We start from the raw sequence: 15,049 nt of genomic DNA, 5'->3' as shown, positions 1-15,049 counted from the left end.
TTCCATTGTGATACATATAGCACTTTGAAAAGCAATTTGATATAGAACACTGAAAGAAAGATATTTCAAAATACCCACTAATTCTTATATGTTACAGTGTGCTTGGAAATTGGAACCAGGTCATGAACTTAGTTTATTGAGTTTTCAAAGCGTGGTCTGTTTTGCTAAGAGTTTCGTAACTGAATTGACACTTTATTCTCTTTATAATAAAGACATTCAAGATTTAAATCTTTCCTCTCCCAATTATAGAATTTAACATTTAAAAAAAGAAAATTTATTGTCTTTTGAATTTCCTCAGTTCACCATACGGTTCACTTTCATATAAGAGGAAAAATACATATATTGGATGCATGTAATACCACCTCATGTGAGACTGAGGAATGGTATTTGATGCTTTTGCTTTAAGATATGGTGGGTAGTTGCCAAAATAAAAGCAAAAGGTACCAAAGGCTTCAACTTTTTTTTCCTTGCTTTTTTTTTTTTCATCGTGATACAAATAGTACTTTGAACAGCAGTTTGATATAGAAAACTGAAAGAAGGATATTCCAGAATACCCGCTAATTCTTATATATTACAGAGTGCTTGGAAATTGAAACCAGGTCTTGAACGTAATTTACTGAGTTTTGAAGGGCTTATATGTTTTGACATCTTGGGCCAGGCCTTGAATAGATCCAGCGGCGGCAACAATTGAGACAACCAAGCAAGCCCAGCTCAATATCTTTAGCCAAGTCCAGGTGAAAGAAAACTTGGGCATTTTTGACTGTGCAATGTACATCTCAATGGGAAAGTACACAGTTAATGGCCAAAAAGATGCTGCCCCAAGCAGACCCACGAAGTCATTGAAGAATGGAAATATCATGGCTATCACTGCTGTGACTATAACGTATACTGTCCTCCACACCAGCCTGAAGGAGTTGATGTAATACACACCATAACATGGTATATTAAGAGCATGCTCACTTGTGATGAACTTATTGTCAGGCCAATGTCTAGCACACCACTTCTCTACAAACCCAAATATGGGCTGGCAGAAAACCTGTTTGTGTGAAAATAATGTTAGAACTTCGTGAAACCAAATCAATACGTGTGTGACGTGATTGGTACATAATAAAAGTTGTGTCATGTTGTGTCGTGACATTACTCAACACGGAATGATCAAACCAAATATAACAATATATGGAGGGGGAAAAAATGAGAATGTTTACCTGATAAGCACCAATGAGATGGATGGCAATGCAAACATTAGCCAAGTCGATGAGCCAAAATGGTTCATAGAATCCAAACCCAGTAAGGAAATTTCCTGGTGCTTCATTTCCAAATGCTGCATAACCAACGCACCCGCATAGTACATAGAACATAGTGGTAGTTGAGACACCAACAAAACTTGCCCTCTTCATGACTTTGTTCTCTGCTGGGCTTGATTTCAGTGTGTCCTGGAGTTCATTTGGGTTTCAACTTTCAATAGTTAGCTCAAGGTCAAAATCCCAATTATTATTTTTAATAAATAAAACACCAGCGTCGTAGCTTTTTAATTTTTTATGTTATAATAAATTAAGTCACTTTCTACTATGACGAGTTAAATCCCTATCCTAAATGACTTCACCAATTCTAATACTAATACTTCTCGCACGACTCAAATCCAAGCGCTACGGCAAGGCGATTGACCACTAGACTCCCACTCGAATCTAGTGAGCATCATAGCTGACACCTAGAAGCAGAAGAGATTTCCTTTTCATCAACGGTAGCATGCGCACAATATGAAATCGTATTTGCATTTTTGATTGTTTGGAACAAGTTAAAACTTGAAAGGCACCACGGAAAACGATCTGATAAAAGTGACATCCTTGGCTTGAGACGTGACGAATCGTCTACTCTATAAAGCTGGATGTGATATTCGAATATTTTTATCTCCCAAATTTTCCAATTTAGGAGGGTTGAAAAAATGTGTCTAGGGGAAGAATTTTCTTCCCACTTTTCTCTTCTTACAAAAAATACAGTCTTTCCTATATTTTTGATTTTATTCTTCCCAACTTCTCCAGCCCTCTCTAGTCTCTACCAAACCCAACTTTTGAAAAACAGATAAAGCACTTCAAAAGGATGAAGAACAATGAAAGGAGTTCCATTTCTTTCTGAAAAAAAGACCAACAACTTCAATGGCCTACAATTTAGAATTTATGGTCCGCCCAATTGGATGGTCCACCAGGAATCTTTTTCTCTTTGAAAATTATCAACTACGACAAAAAACTGGCCCCCACTAAAAAAACCCTAATCTTTTCTTTGGAATATGTTCACATGTATTGTGTAATGAACAAGGTACAAACTTGTTTTGTAACAAGCTGTTGATTTCAATCTTAAAAAACGATTTTTTTTTAAAAAAAAATTTGATAAATGGGGAATTGAGAGAATTAGACACACTGAGCAACGTTTGTTGATAACATAAAAGGTTCAGTTGAGCTACAATATATATTTATATATATATATATATAAATATTTTTTGCAAAACATAAACAATTTGGTAGATATATATGGCAAAATAGGTGAGGGATTGAGACATTTCTTCATTCTTACACGTATAAATCACATGCTGTCACATTAGATTTCTAGCTTTTTGAGTCTAGCTACTCAGTACTCAGATCTGAGTCTTACAGTGACTGGTGAGTCATGACAGTATAAGCAAGTGGACCTAATCAAAGTTCAGTAGGTAACTAGCACGCAAAATTCGATCAAAATTGTTTTATCTTTATATTTACTTGGAGAATTGGTAACTATAGCTATAATTAATAACTGCGCTAATAATGATAACAATGAAATGATGTTACATCAAAGTAATGTAAATTACACTACGTGTTAGCAAAATGAAAGGAGAGAGGGGAAGAAGAATGGATGAATTAGATGAGAAAAAACACCCATCTCTTAATAGTGTTTGGTAATTAACCAATGAAAAAGTGTTAAGGAAATGATATTTATATGACTATGACCGAATTTTTATTTTTTTTTTAAAAAAAGATTCTCTCTTTCCGTTCTCTCTTTTTCCTCCCAATTTGGGAGGAGAGGCATAGGATTTTACTCTTTTGAGAGGAAAGGGAGATTATTCTATTCCCTTTTCTTTTCACTATTTCTTTCCATTCAAATACAATAAAAACTTCTTTTTCCCACACTTTTTACTTTTTAGTTTTTAATTATTCCCTTTCTCTTCTTTCTCTCATAGCTTCAACCAAACAAAAGTGTGATATTACTTTTCAAATTTTTTTTTTTGGGCAACAATCGGTATCTTTTTATTTTTATTTTTGAGATAATTATAATATACTACTAATTCCGCATCTTGACTCATCAAACAGCATGTTGATTAATTAGTTAGCAGTGTTATTCTTATTATTATTAATTTATTATTACGTACTATTATATATATACTTTCTCCTCCTAGTATTACAACAATAATTGATTATAAAAAAAAAACAAACAGCCATTTCTGTTGGTAATAACCACAAAAGAGATGCTACATTTATAACATTTTTATAACAAATCACAGGTGGATAGTTGTTATTGGTTCAATTTCAAATTAAAGCTAAGATTACTTTTTTGCTCCAACAATAACAACTAGTAACAATTTGACACTTAAAATTTGTTATAAAAATATTGTAGACATATCATTTTTCTAACTACAAACAGTTTTCATCAAAATGACACCTGGCAAAGTAAACTTGATAGTTTAACATGCATGCCGACACAAAATGAGGCACGCGTTTCAACTTCCAAGCATGTACTTATTACTTTATTAATTTAGATTCCTTATAGTTCCAGACATCCGCCATGCATGCATGCATGCATGACCATCATGCCCCATACGTACACCTTCATAATAATATACTACTAATAATATAAATAAACAAAGGATTACATTAACTGATGTCCTTATCGAAATGGTTAACAAATTATAGAAAATTTTGATTTATTTTTATAAGAAATATAAAAATTATCAATAATATTTATTATTTTATCATTCTTTCAATAATTAGACTCAGTTGGATCCCACAAAAACTTAACGAAGCGGTGCCCGTTAACATTTCCTAGTGTAATACTACTACGTATGTATACATGCCCAAGTTTGACTCATAATTTAGGTTGTTCTTTTTTGTTTTTTTTTTTGGTAATCGGTTGTTCTTTTTTGTGGTGTGTACAGATTTGTGTGAAACAGCTTTTAGCTAATATTATATACTATATACGACAAGAGTCTTATTTTCCGGTGGGAATATTGTTTGATTCTTCATATATATATTATATTTGGTGGTGTGTACAGATTTGTGTGAAACAGCTTTTAGCTAATATTATATACTATATACGACAAGTCTTATTTTCCGGTGGGAATATTGTTTGATTCTTCATATATATATATATATATATATACTTTAGTGATATCTTATGTGATCTACTTTATAAGTAGAACCTGCTCTAAAACACCTTTCCCATCTTATGTGATCTACTTTATAAGTAGTAGGAGCTGCTTTAATTTACATGAAGAAGAAGAGTAATCACTTGCCTGTATCTCGATGAGGACGGTGGAGTATGCATAAGCGAAAGCTATGTCACCGATTGCTTGGAAGGTCCTCCAAACTTTCTCAGACCCTGACACGTCAACCCCAACTGTGACACCCGTTAAGCTTGTCCGAACAGATCCCCCACCTTCATTTTTTTAATCATAGTAACCGACATAATTAGTCACTATGAGAAATTTATTTTTAAACTAATCGTTAAAATTAATCACTCACCAGCAACTTTTGCCACGGAGAGGCCGAGGCCTATGGAAGAATAAGCAAAAGACATTATAGCTGCAAGGATTGAGAGCCATGAGAGCTTGTGAAAGTTTGGTATTTGGCTGAGCACGATTTGGATGCAAGCAAAGATGACCATGAAAGGGTAGTTTGACGTCTTGCACTTCACATCGTGTCCGTATTTGTGGAAACAGTTTGACCTCTTAACAGCACTGATTACGAAGCAGTAAAAAGGTTAAAAGGAGTAGAAAATCTTTTACCACAAAGTGCAATATATGTGAACAGTCAAAAGTCTGAAAAGTACGTCAAACACTTACACCATGCTAATAGATGCAGTGATAGTGTAGCCGATAGTGACGCCAACAAGATTCCCATACTGAGCCAGTCCACACAGCTGGACCTTCCTACCTCCTAACAGAACAAAAAAGCGAATAGCCATTAATATTACTGTAAGCTTTTTTTGCATAGGGAAGAGGATTTCTTTTCAATAAACAATGTGTTCTTCGAACTCTCTCGAGACTATTAAATTATTAATTGCTTAGTCAGAAAAAGATAAACGATGTTTTGTAGTATTTGGCTAGACTAGTGCAATTATTGTTATAGTTGAGAGTTAATGAGTTATATACCTAAATAAGCTCTGACAACATCCATGTAGGTGTAGTTTCTCTTTCCGGTGACAGGGTCTGGAGCTCTATAACAATCCGCAAGAAGAGTGGAAGTGAAATAGGTTATGAAAGAGAAGGCCATGAGAACCGCTGGTCCAGCCACCCAACCCAACTGTGCTATTGCCCAAGCCAAAGATAACACTCCTGACCCAATCACTGCGGTTATGATGTGGGCACTTGCAGTCAACCATGTCCCTTTATCAAAAACATATCAACCAAAAATATATCAAAACAACTATTAAACAAAAGAAAGAGAGCTAGAGAGAGAGAGAGAGAGAGAGAGAGAGAGACGGACAAATTGCTCTCGGTTGTTTTTTTGTTTGCAATTAAGAGAATTCAAACTCAAACTCTCCTCTACTCTACAGAGTAATAGGATAATATCACCGGATTACAAGACTCTTCCAGAGAGCTCTCAGCACATATGCTAAAACTTGATCAATGAGCTCTCAAGTAGTTTTTCTCTATGCATGGAAGAACTATGCAACACTAATGAGTTATACATGGCTCTTGATGAGAGCTTTAATTAAGCTACTTAACTACAAATGCTAAAATTATATGTAAAAAAGTTCATTACCAGTTCTTTTCTCTCGGCCATCATCGTCAATGTTCTTCCTAATACCACCGTTGTCAAAAGCTTCAGGTCCATGTTCTATAAACATGCTGTTTTTCTGCATCTCCCTTGCCATCTCTAGCTAGCTAGAGTCTCTCTCTTTCTCTCTAGTTGAAAGGGTGTATGCGTTTCTCAGCTAGTTTAGTGAACTAATATAGAAAATTTGAATGAGTGCAAACCGAAGAGGAGGTGATATTTGAAAAGGAAAAAAGTGAGGTAATGATGGAGACTAGTAAGGGAAACCAAATGGCAGAATTGTATTGACTAGAAGTCTAAGGAAGAAGTGTGAATAACATGAACAAAAAGATAAAAAAAAAAAGAGGGAGAGAGGTCTGAGATTAAAAAAATGAAGGCGCGGTGTGGCAGTAATTGAGAGTTGTTGACTTAAGCTAATAGGCTTATTGGGAGTGGAATTGTAGATAGAAATCTGGACCATTGATGGTGTGGTGGATTTTTGGTCTTTTCAATCGCTCAAAACGGTCCCCACATTTGTGTTCTGAGTTTTGGTCCATCCATTTGGACATTTCTAACTAGTGGTACCCATTGATTGTGAAAATTGAAAAGTTAGAGAGAAGTCCCCTGAATTGTGCTCTCCTCACTCACTTTTTTTAATTGGTCGGTCCCTTTTTGGTCTTGAGTGGTTATCAAAAACTCCACCACTCTATATATCTTGGGAAATTATTAGGTCTCCGGCGGCAGACTCTCCCTCTCTGCATGCCCATCTTACAAGTTACAAAGTGAGAGTCTCACTTCCACTTCCACTTCCACTCCCACCTACAAGGCCACAAAGGGTCTCACCATCACCAACCTTTCTATGGGGAGGAGTCTCCACCCAATTACAAGCACAATAATTTGGCTTACATTTCTTTTTGATAAAAAAAATCTTATTACACATCCCATAACCTCTGCTACTTGGTATAGGTATCAAATCCAATGAGTTAATAGGAGAATTAGTGCTTATACTGTAATATCAATTACATGTAATGTTGCAATATAATTTTTAAAATTTCAATGACCTTCATGACAATTATCAAATGACAAAATATATGTGTTTTAGTTATAGCTCAACTAGGGAAGTCTTTTGTCCTTAAATAAGATATCTGAAATTCTATCACTGCTTACATAAAAAATAATTAATATTTAAAACAAAATTAAACATAAATTTCTTAAATTTTTTCTTCCATTCTCTTTTCTCTCCTTTATTTATTCTTCTTTAATTTATATTCTCTCCTAATATTAGGATTATAGATGTAGGGTCACGATTCGTGGCGGACCGTAACAGTGTCGGGTTCGCATGTAAAACGGCCCTAACAATATCATTTGTAGAGCGTGGGTTTGAAAGGCTAGGCCTTGATCGATAGGCGGTGGTTTTTCAGGGGGTTCATACAAGGTTAAATGATCGTCACCCCTAGAGTACTTCTCATGGAGGTGGGCTGGGAGGCTCTCGTTTCTTGGCCATTTTTTCCCAGCCCCTTCTCAAGATTACTTAGTTTTCCTTTTATACTCGCCTGTATCCATTTATCCTTCATCCACGTGTAGGGTCAATCTTTCCAAGGCTGATACTTGTCCCATCAGTCTATCCCCCAAAGTCATTGGGGGTGGTTGTAAAAGCCAAAGAATGCGGCCCTGTCGGGTTCAGAACATTAAATGATAATAACAGCAGCTTTCCCCGGATATTTTAGATCTTTTTTCCGAGTTTCAGTTTTATACCATTTTTACCCTTCTTTACGAGGGGGAACTTTGGGTCTGCCGAGGACTGAACTACCCTCGGCGGTACCCAAAGTCTATTTTGTTGAACTTGGGCCATAATCCTCCTCGGCTTGACCCATAAATCATTTACGCCCTACATTAGCCCCTCAAAACCCGGCTGTCCAACCTCTGGGCTGGACAGGGGGGTTTTGGTGACGCCAAACTTCTTCCTGTGGCCCAATCCATTCGGCCTATTAAACATGCTGGCGGTTCCTCATATGCCCAAGAGATTCACCGGTCTACGAGATAGTTTTTAATTTCGCGCTTGAGGCGTTCTTATCGCTTGGGGTATCCAAAACGCGCTTTGAATAATCACTATTTACGAGACTACTTTAATTCGACGGTTTATTTTGATGGAGTGGAGAAGTGGAACCGGCGTGTTTGGGTTTGCTGATTCCTTTGGAGATCTGAACCTATTAAATGCCCCCCGCTCCGCCCTCTGTATAAGTAGGACAGGAGGAGGTTATTGTTTTTACCAAAAATCCCTTTTCATCCCCCTGCGACTCTGGAATACTTAGCCTCCCTTAGGATTCGGTTTACTCGCTGGTTTATACACTTACTCGTAAAATACTTTACCATAACAACAAGGGATGCAAAAGCCCCACCCCTCCCAAAAACGCCACGTTCCGATAAAGCTTATCATGGCTCGATCGGGACAAGGATGGCGAAGACTCAAAATCAACCTCATCCTTCTTTCAGTCAAAATCCGAAGCAGGGACTCGTCACGTCAAACTTTCGACGTGACTGAGTCGAGAACACCCAAGATCGTTACCATCCGGCTCCTCACGAGCGTACCTAATATGGCACCGGCGTGTTAGGAGTCAGGGCTGAGGCAGGGGCTAAGTGCTTCTGCTTCTACCTCTTTTTATTGTCTTCCCAGCACCAGTTCCGCCCTGGTGCTGTTTCTTTTCTATCTTTTGTTCCTCTCTTTGTCTCTTCATCTCTCTCTCCTCTTCTCCTCCTTCTTTACTCATGTCCTCCATTTTCTTTATTCATCCCCTTCATCTTCGTCATTGATTTCTTCCTTACTATTTCCTTCTTCTTCATTCATTTTCTTTTTTAAAGTGAGTCCCTCTCTTAGTATGAGCAGCAATGAGGCAGAGATTGGAGAAACTTTGAAGACGAGTTTAAAAGACGCTTGACAGTTTACTTTTCTGTACTACAGATGTAATGGTTGCTTAGGCAGTTTACATTTTGTATAGACTCGTTTGAGCCCCTTTTTGTATGTTGTAATGATTTTTTATATTAATAAAAATTGTTGTCTACCTTATTTCGCATGTTATGTCTCTATGTTTTCATAAATTTGCAAGCGCTACTCGGCACAATAATATAGCATCTAAATCAATGACGACTAAGACCAAAATATTTGATAATAAAATGATGTCGCCATAGCTTTAATAGAAGTGCTTGGCACAATAAGGCCGACCCGTAAAAAATAGTACTTACCCGGAACTAGCCGAGGAGAGAACCGAAGGCTTGATGCCGTATGAGAAATAACCGTCCGAGGACATATCCCCTGCCAAATGAATAGCCCTCTTATACGACTAAATGCTGAGGCGTCCCACCACCTTCCTTACTCCCTTATTGGCCTTAACCTTCTATGGTGTTTAAGTCGTAGACGAAGTGACTTGACGTTTTTATCAAGTAGCCCATCTTACGAAATTCAAACCTTTACTTACCCAAGTATTTGGTTTCCCCATAGGCTTGAGTCCGAGGACCATGCAAGACCTAGGTTCTGTCCAACACTTGTAATTTTCATCTTTTGTACTTGGTTTCCCATAGGCTTGAGTCCGAGGACCATTCAAGACCTAAGTTCTGTCCCCGGGCCCTTGTGCTGAATCGGGCCTGGGCCGTGAGTTGACTGGGCCCAAAATTAGGGGGTATTTCCGTATTCTCAGGCCACGCGATACTTTTTGGGCGTCCCAGTATTCGAGGTGCGCCTTCTCGAGACTCCTCTAACTTCAGGGTTGCAGACGACGTTGGAAATCGAGCCAGAGACATTTTGTCTGTAGCGTTCCTTGGGACGCTGCGTGAATTAAATGCTACTATTTTATCTTTTGATATAAAATAGGAGAGAAAGTTACTTTTCCTACGCACAAATCCTTCAGCTTCCTCCTTTAGGAAATCATGTTTGAGGCGAGGGTTAGGGAAAAAGAACTTTCTCCACCGCGGAGGCGCCGTGTCCTCCCGAGACTCGAAGGAGTGATGCACGGGCCAAGAAAGCATAAACTTAAGAGAAATTTACACTTCTACGGAGGGGGGAGGGTGTCTCCCCCCCTTTCAGTCAAAATCCGAAGCAGGTTCTGGTCATGCCAGATTTTTGGTATGTCCGAAGAAGGAATTTCCACCATCAGCACTGTCTACCTTGTAACCGGCAAATTCTTGCGGGAGCTTCCCAACTTCCGGCTCCCTGCGCCTTTTCTGTAGATGGTGTTAGCCTGAGGTCAGGTTCTTTGGCTGCCTGAGTTATGGGCATGCAGAAGTGTCGAGGAATAGTTTCCTTAGACAACAACTTGGCGTAGTAGCCAACCTCTCCTCTGAGCTGTCCCCACGGCTTTCTCTCCACTCTCTTGTATTTCCCTTTACTTATGTAGTCAGCTTTAGTGTAAGCTTGTTTCAGCTTTTCATTGTACACTGTACTGTTCCTTTGTCTTAATAGAACAGGAGTCCATTTCTCTATATATATCTTTCTTCTCCGTAACAACTACTTTATGCATGAATATTAAATGCAAGCTTGCTCTTAAGGATATTCCGAGCAGAAAAAATGCTTTAATACAGGTTCCTACTAATTCAAACTCACAAATATTATCAAGTATAATAATGATAACTTTCAATAAATTAAATTCTTGGAACTAACCGGGATAAGCGCTGAGTACTACGCGATGCATGCTAGACCAATGTCCGAGAACGATAATCTCTAAATAATTCGTCTGAAAGGGTAGCTAAGTAGCGAGGGACTTTGATTGTGTTTTTGGGTAATGAATTGCGTCGTACCGAGGGCAGATTGTGGAATCTATGCATTCAAGGTATTAACCCATTTGTGAACTAGGAGTCCTCCTCGGATGGATTTTGAGGTTTACGTGCCATAGTTGGTTCCACATCCAGGTAGTTGGTTTTCCCATAGGCTTGAGTCCGAGGACTATGCAATGCCTTGGTTTTGTCCAAAACCTAGTTTTCCACATCCGGGTAGTTGGTTTTCCCACAGGCTTGAGTCCGAGGACTATGCAATGCCTTGGTTCACAGGCTTGAGTCCGAGGACTATGCAATGCCTTGGTTCTGTCCAAAACCTAGTTTTCCACATCCAGGTAGTTGGTTTTCTTGGTTCACAGGCTTGAGTCCGAGGACTATGCAATGCCTTGGTTCTGTCCAAAACCTAGTTTTCCACATCCAGGTAGTTGGTTTTCCCACAGGCTTGAGTCCGAGGACTATGCAATGCCTTGGTTCTGTCCAAAACCTAGTTTTCCACATCCAGGTAGTTGGTTTTCCCACAGGCTTGAGTCCGAGGACTATGCAATGCCTTGGTTCTGTCCAAAACCTAGTTTTCCACATCCAGGTAATTGGTTTTCCCACAGGCTTGAGTCCGAGGACTATGCAATGCCTTGGTTCTGTCCAAAACCTAGTTTTCCACATCCAGGTAGTTGGTTTTCCCACAGGCTTGAGTCCGAGGACTATGCAATGCCTTGGTTCTGTCCAAAACCTAGTTTTCCACATCCAGGTAGTTGGTTTTCCCACAGGCTTGAGTCCGAGGACTATGCAATGCCTTGGTTCTGTCCAAAACCTAGTTTTCCACATCCAGGTAGTTGGTTTTCCCACAGGCTTGAGTCCGAGGACTATGCAATGCCTTGGTTCTGTCCAAAACCTAGTTTTCTCTTTGTATGGGGCCTTGGCTTGCCTTTAGCTCTAGGGGAGCTAGCTCTTCAGCCAAGCCCCTTGAGTTTATCTATACGGTTAACGTTACCAAGCGCCTAGTTTGTTCTGTACGAGGAGCTTTAGCTTTTAGGGGAGTTAGCTCTTCAGCTAAGCCCCTCGTCAAGAAACGTAGCCCCTAGTGAGATTTTATACTTGAACTCTATAACCAACGGTTAGAAATAACAGAGGAAGTGTTTCAACCTACCACCTGCGCCAACACGCAAGTCTTTCCCACAGACGGCGCCAATTGTAGGGTCACGATTCGTGGCGGACCGTAACAGTGTCGGGTTCGCATGTAAAACGGCCCTAACAATATCATTTGTAGAGCGTAGGTTTGAAAGGCTAGGCCTTGATCGATAGGCGGTGGTTTTTCAGGGGGTTCATACAAGGTTAAATGATCGTCACCCCTAGAGTACTTCTCATGGAGGTGGGTTGGGAGGCTCTCGTTTCTTGGCCATTTTTTCCCAGCCCCTTCCCAAGATTACTTAGTTTTCCTTTTATACTCGCCTGTATCCATTTATCCTTCATCCACGTGTAGGGTCAATCTTTCCAAGGCTGATACTTGTCCCATCAGTCTATCCCCCAAAGTCATTGGGGGTGGTTGTAAAAGCCAAAGAATGCGGCCCTGTCGGGTTCAGAACATTAAATGATAATAACAGCAGCTTTCCCCGGATATTTTAGATCTTTTTTCCGAGTTTCAGTTTTATACCATTTTTACCCTTCTTTACGAGGGGGAACTTTGGGTCTGCCGAGGACTGAACTACCCTCGGCGGTACCCAAAGTCTATTTTGTTGAACTTGGGCCATAATCCTCCTCGGCTTGGCCCATAAATCATTTACGCCCTACAATAGACATGGCCATCTTGAAGTCACTCCAATGATGAATGAAGACAAAATAGATTAAAATACTAAATTGATACATTTTAAACATTTAAAGGACCAAAATTGAACATATAAAAATTGATTGACAAATATTAAACATGCCCCATATTTAAGGCTCCAAAAATGAAACTTATCCATTTTTTCTTCTAAACTATAAAATGTTTTCTAATCTTTCAAATATTGTCCATAATCACTTTACCTTAGTATCTAATCTTTAGTTAAGAGTTTATAATTCAATTGACACTGTAAGAACTCAAAATGTAAAAGCCCAAGCCCATTTAGAATAGTGATTCCTAGATCTTTCAAACCAAGTTCAAACAATGAATTTTTAATAGAGCGGGATTCTAAATCAAGTGCAATGCTGAGGTTGTTCCAAGTCTAAAGCTGACAAAGCCTAATTGAGAAATAGGAGTAAATGGACCGGTGATTTAATGAAAAAACTTCCTCAGGCAAGTTCAAGGATGGATCTTATATTGATAAGTTGGGATGATATTCCTTTATAGGGTATTTCTTTACTCACTCCCTTGTATTCTTTTTTCTTAAAAAATGTCCAACCCCTTTTTTTGGGGGGTTGCCTTCCTTATATAGTCATTTCTCTTGCATCCCAACCCTCCATTTGCATGTTTCAGGGGATCTTTTAGGATACTTGTTCCATTAGGACCCTTCTGGAGGTGGGAGATAGAGTTGTGAGCTGTGAAGTTGATGTTCATGGGTCATTTCCTCATTAATGCAGCTTGTTAGGTTGGTGTAGAGTATTGAATGCGAATGTGGGAGGTGTCTTCTTCAGAAAACTTCCTCCCTCCACCCTTACAGGTCTTGTACCTTCCCTTTGCCATCCATTCCCTTATCCTTTGGATTTTCGGGGTTGGCAGACGTCCTTTGGCTTTTTTGCTCTCCTCAGGCAGGTGTAGTCCTTGGAATTTGCCTACCTTTCTTTGCTTAGCTAGGTTGGGCGAGTTCATCCTTGAATTGGATTCCTCAGTCTTCGGCCTCTTCCCTCATAGACACTTGTTTTTGGGGTTTCAAAAGAAAAAATTTAAGGTTCAAATCTCATCCCCTCTGTAACTTTTGAATATATCTAAAAAAATCATATTTAATCAATTTTTTTAAAACAAAACATTAGTATTAAGTTCATCACCCAAATGATAAAAAATATATGTTGTATAATTAAGATCCTTAAGAGCATTAGCATCCAGTAATGCAAAAAAGTATTTATTTTATATCCTCAAAACCTACTTTATCTATTTTACTATCTCATTTTACAACTCACCCAACATCCTAGATTTTATTTTTATATACAAATTATTAAAATAATATAAAATATACCAACAAATAATATAAAAAATTCAAATTTTCTCCCTTCTCTTCCATCTCTCTTTCCTCTCTACTTTTTTGTCCCTCTCTCTAGCAAATCCACACAATACCTTCCACCGAAACTCAGCCACACTCATATTTAATCATTTTCTTAGAAAGAAACATCAGTATTAAGTCCATCACTCAAATGATTAAAATTATGTATGTTGTATAATTAAGATCCTTAATTCCCACTTTCTTCCTTCACTTTTAGTAGGGTCATTCCCCCACGCCATTTTTTTGTGATAAAGTGCAAGAGCCAATTTGATGGAATCAAGACTCAAATATCGGTATCAATAAGTAATTAACAACCGTCAAAGCATATTTTCTTAGTTCATATTTCTGTATATTTTACTAAACTAAAAAAATAAAAAATGGATTCTATTACGTTATAAAAGATGGGCGATGATTTAAACCTTTATTAAAAGGGAGAGATACCACCTTAGCTACAAAACCTACAAGTCTGGTGATATATCAACCTCTCGCTGAAGAATCATTAATATATAATAGCATGTTCTCTGCATATATATTAAGGGTAAAAGATTTTTCTGCCTCAGTTACGAATCTCATCAATACTAAAGAAGTAGCACAGGGTTTTCTTCACAAGTCCTGTCTTTCTTTGTCGTTGTCACAATCACTATGCTTTTTTCTTTCATCAAAAAGATAAGAAAGAAAAACTATAGATATGTTTTTTCAGAGCAAGTCTTGTTTGCTAGTATTTTTATCAGTAAACAACTTGATTACGCGGCGGATGCAAGAAAAACACATACATCTCTATCAAATTAATCAAAGAAAGACAGGTATACTTAAACATCATGTTACAAAATAGCAATAAATTCTACTCTGAAAGAATACTTATAAAAAAAACATTCTTGTCCAAAGTCCAAAACCGCACGAAACAGAGTCCAAATAATGTTGCAATTATAAATTTACATCCGGGAATAGGACAGCCTGAAATTGATTTTGTAACCGCTAGATGTTAAGTTGCTATCTGCTTCGTTGACTCATTGTCAATCAGAAAATATTAATCCCCGAGAATGACATTATGGTAAAACATTGGGCAGAATTATGTTACCTAGCATATTTGTCCTGGTGGGGTTATTGCCTTCACTT

At 38.2% G+C, this 15,049-nt stretch overlaps 1 protein-coding gene across 1 annotated transcript; it reads right to left on the bottom strand.

Moving 5' to 3' along the window:
• Positions 1-428: 428 nt before the first annotated feature.
• LOC115971296 (amino acid permease 6-like) lies at positions 429-6,417 on the bottom strand. Its single transcript, XM_031091129.1, has 7 exons — positions 6,009-6,417; positions 5,396-5,629; positions 5,087-5,180; positions 4,767-4,981; positions 4,538-4,680; positions 1,206-1,433; positions 429-1,036 (listed from the first exon to the last, which is right to left on the bottom strand). The coding sequence occupies exons 1-7, from the start codon at positions 6,118-6,120 to the stop codon at positions 614-616; spliced, it is 1,449 nt and encodes a 482-aa protein (XP_030946989.1). The 5' UTR covers positions 6,121-6,417; the 3' UTR covers positions 429-613.
• Between the last annotated feature and the right edge of the window lie 8,632 nt (positions 6,418-15,049).

This window comes from Quercus lobata, chromosome 12, assembly GCF_001633185.2.
Source record: "Quercus lobata isolate SW786 chromosome 12, ValleyOak3.0 Primary Assembly, whole genome shotgun sequence".
In the NCBI taxonomy this organism is placed as follows: Eukaryota; Viridiplantae; Streptophyta; class Magnoliopsida; order Fagales; family Fagaceae; genus Quercus; species Quercus lobata.
The sequence above is the reverse complement of the archived record's forward strand: the minus strand, read 5'-3'. Positions and strand labels throughout refer to the sequence as shown.

Coding starts and splice junctions, on each gene's coding strand:
- LOC115971296 (XM_031091129.1), bottom strand. CDS start 6,120: ATGGCAAGGGAGATGCAGAAAAACAGCATGTTTATAGAACATGGACCT. Junction 5,630..6,008: donor TGGCCGAGAGAAAAGAACTG/GTAATGAACTTT, acceptor TTTTTGATAAAG/GGACATGGTTGACTGCAAGT. Junction 1,037..1,205: donor ATCTCATTGGTGCTTATCAG/GTAAACATTCTC, acceptor TCACACAAACAG/GTTTTCTGCCAGCCCATATT.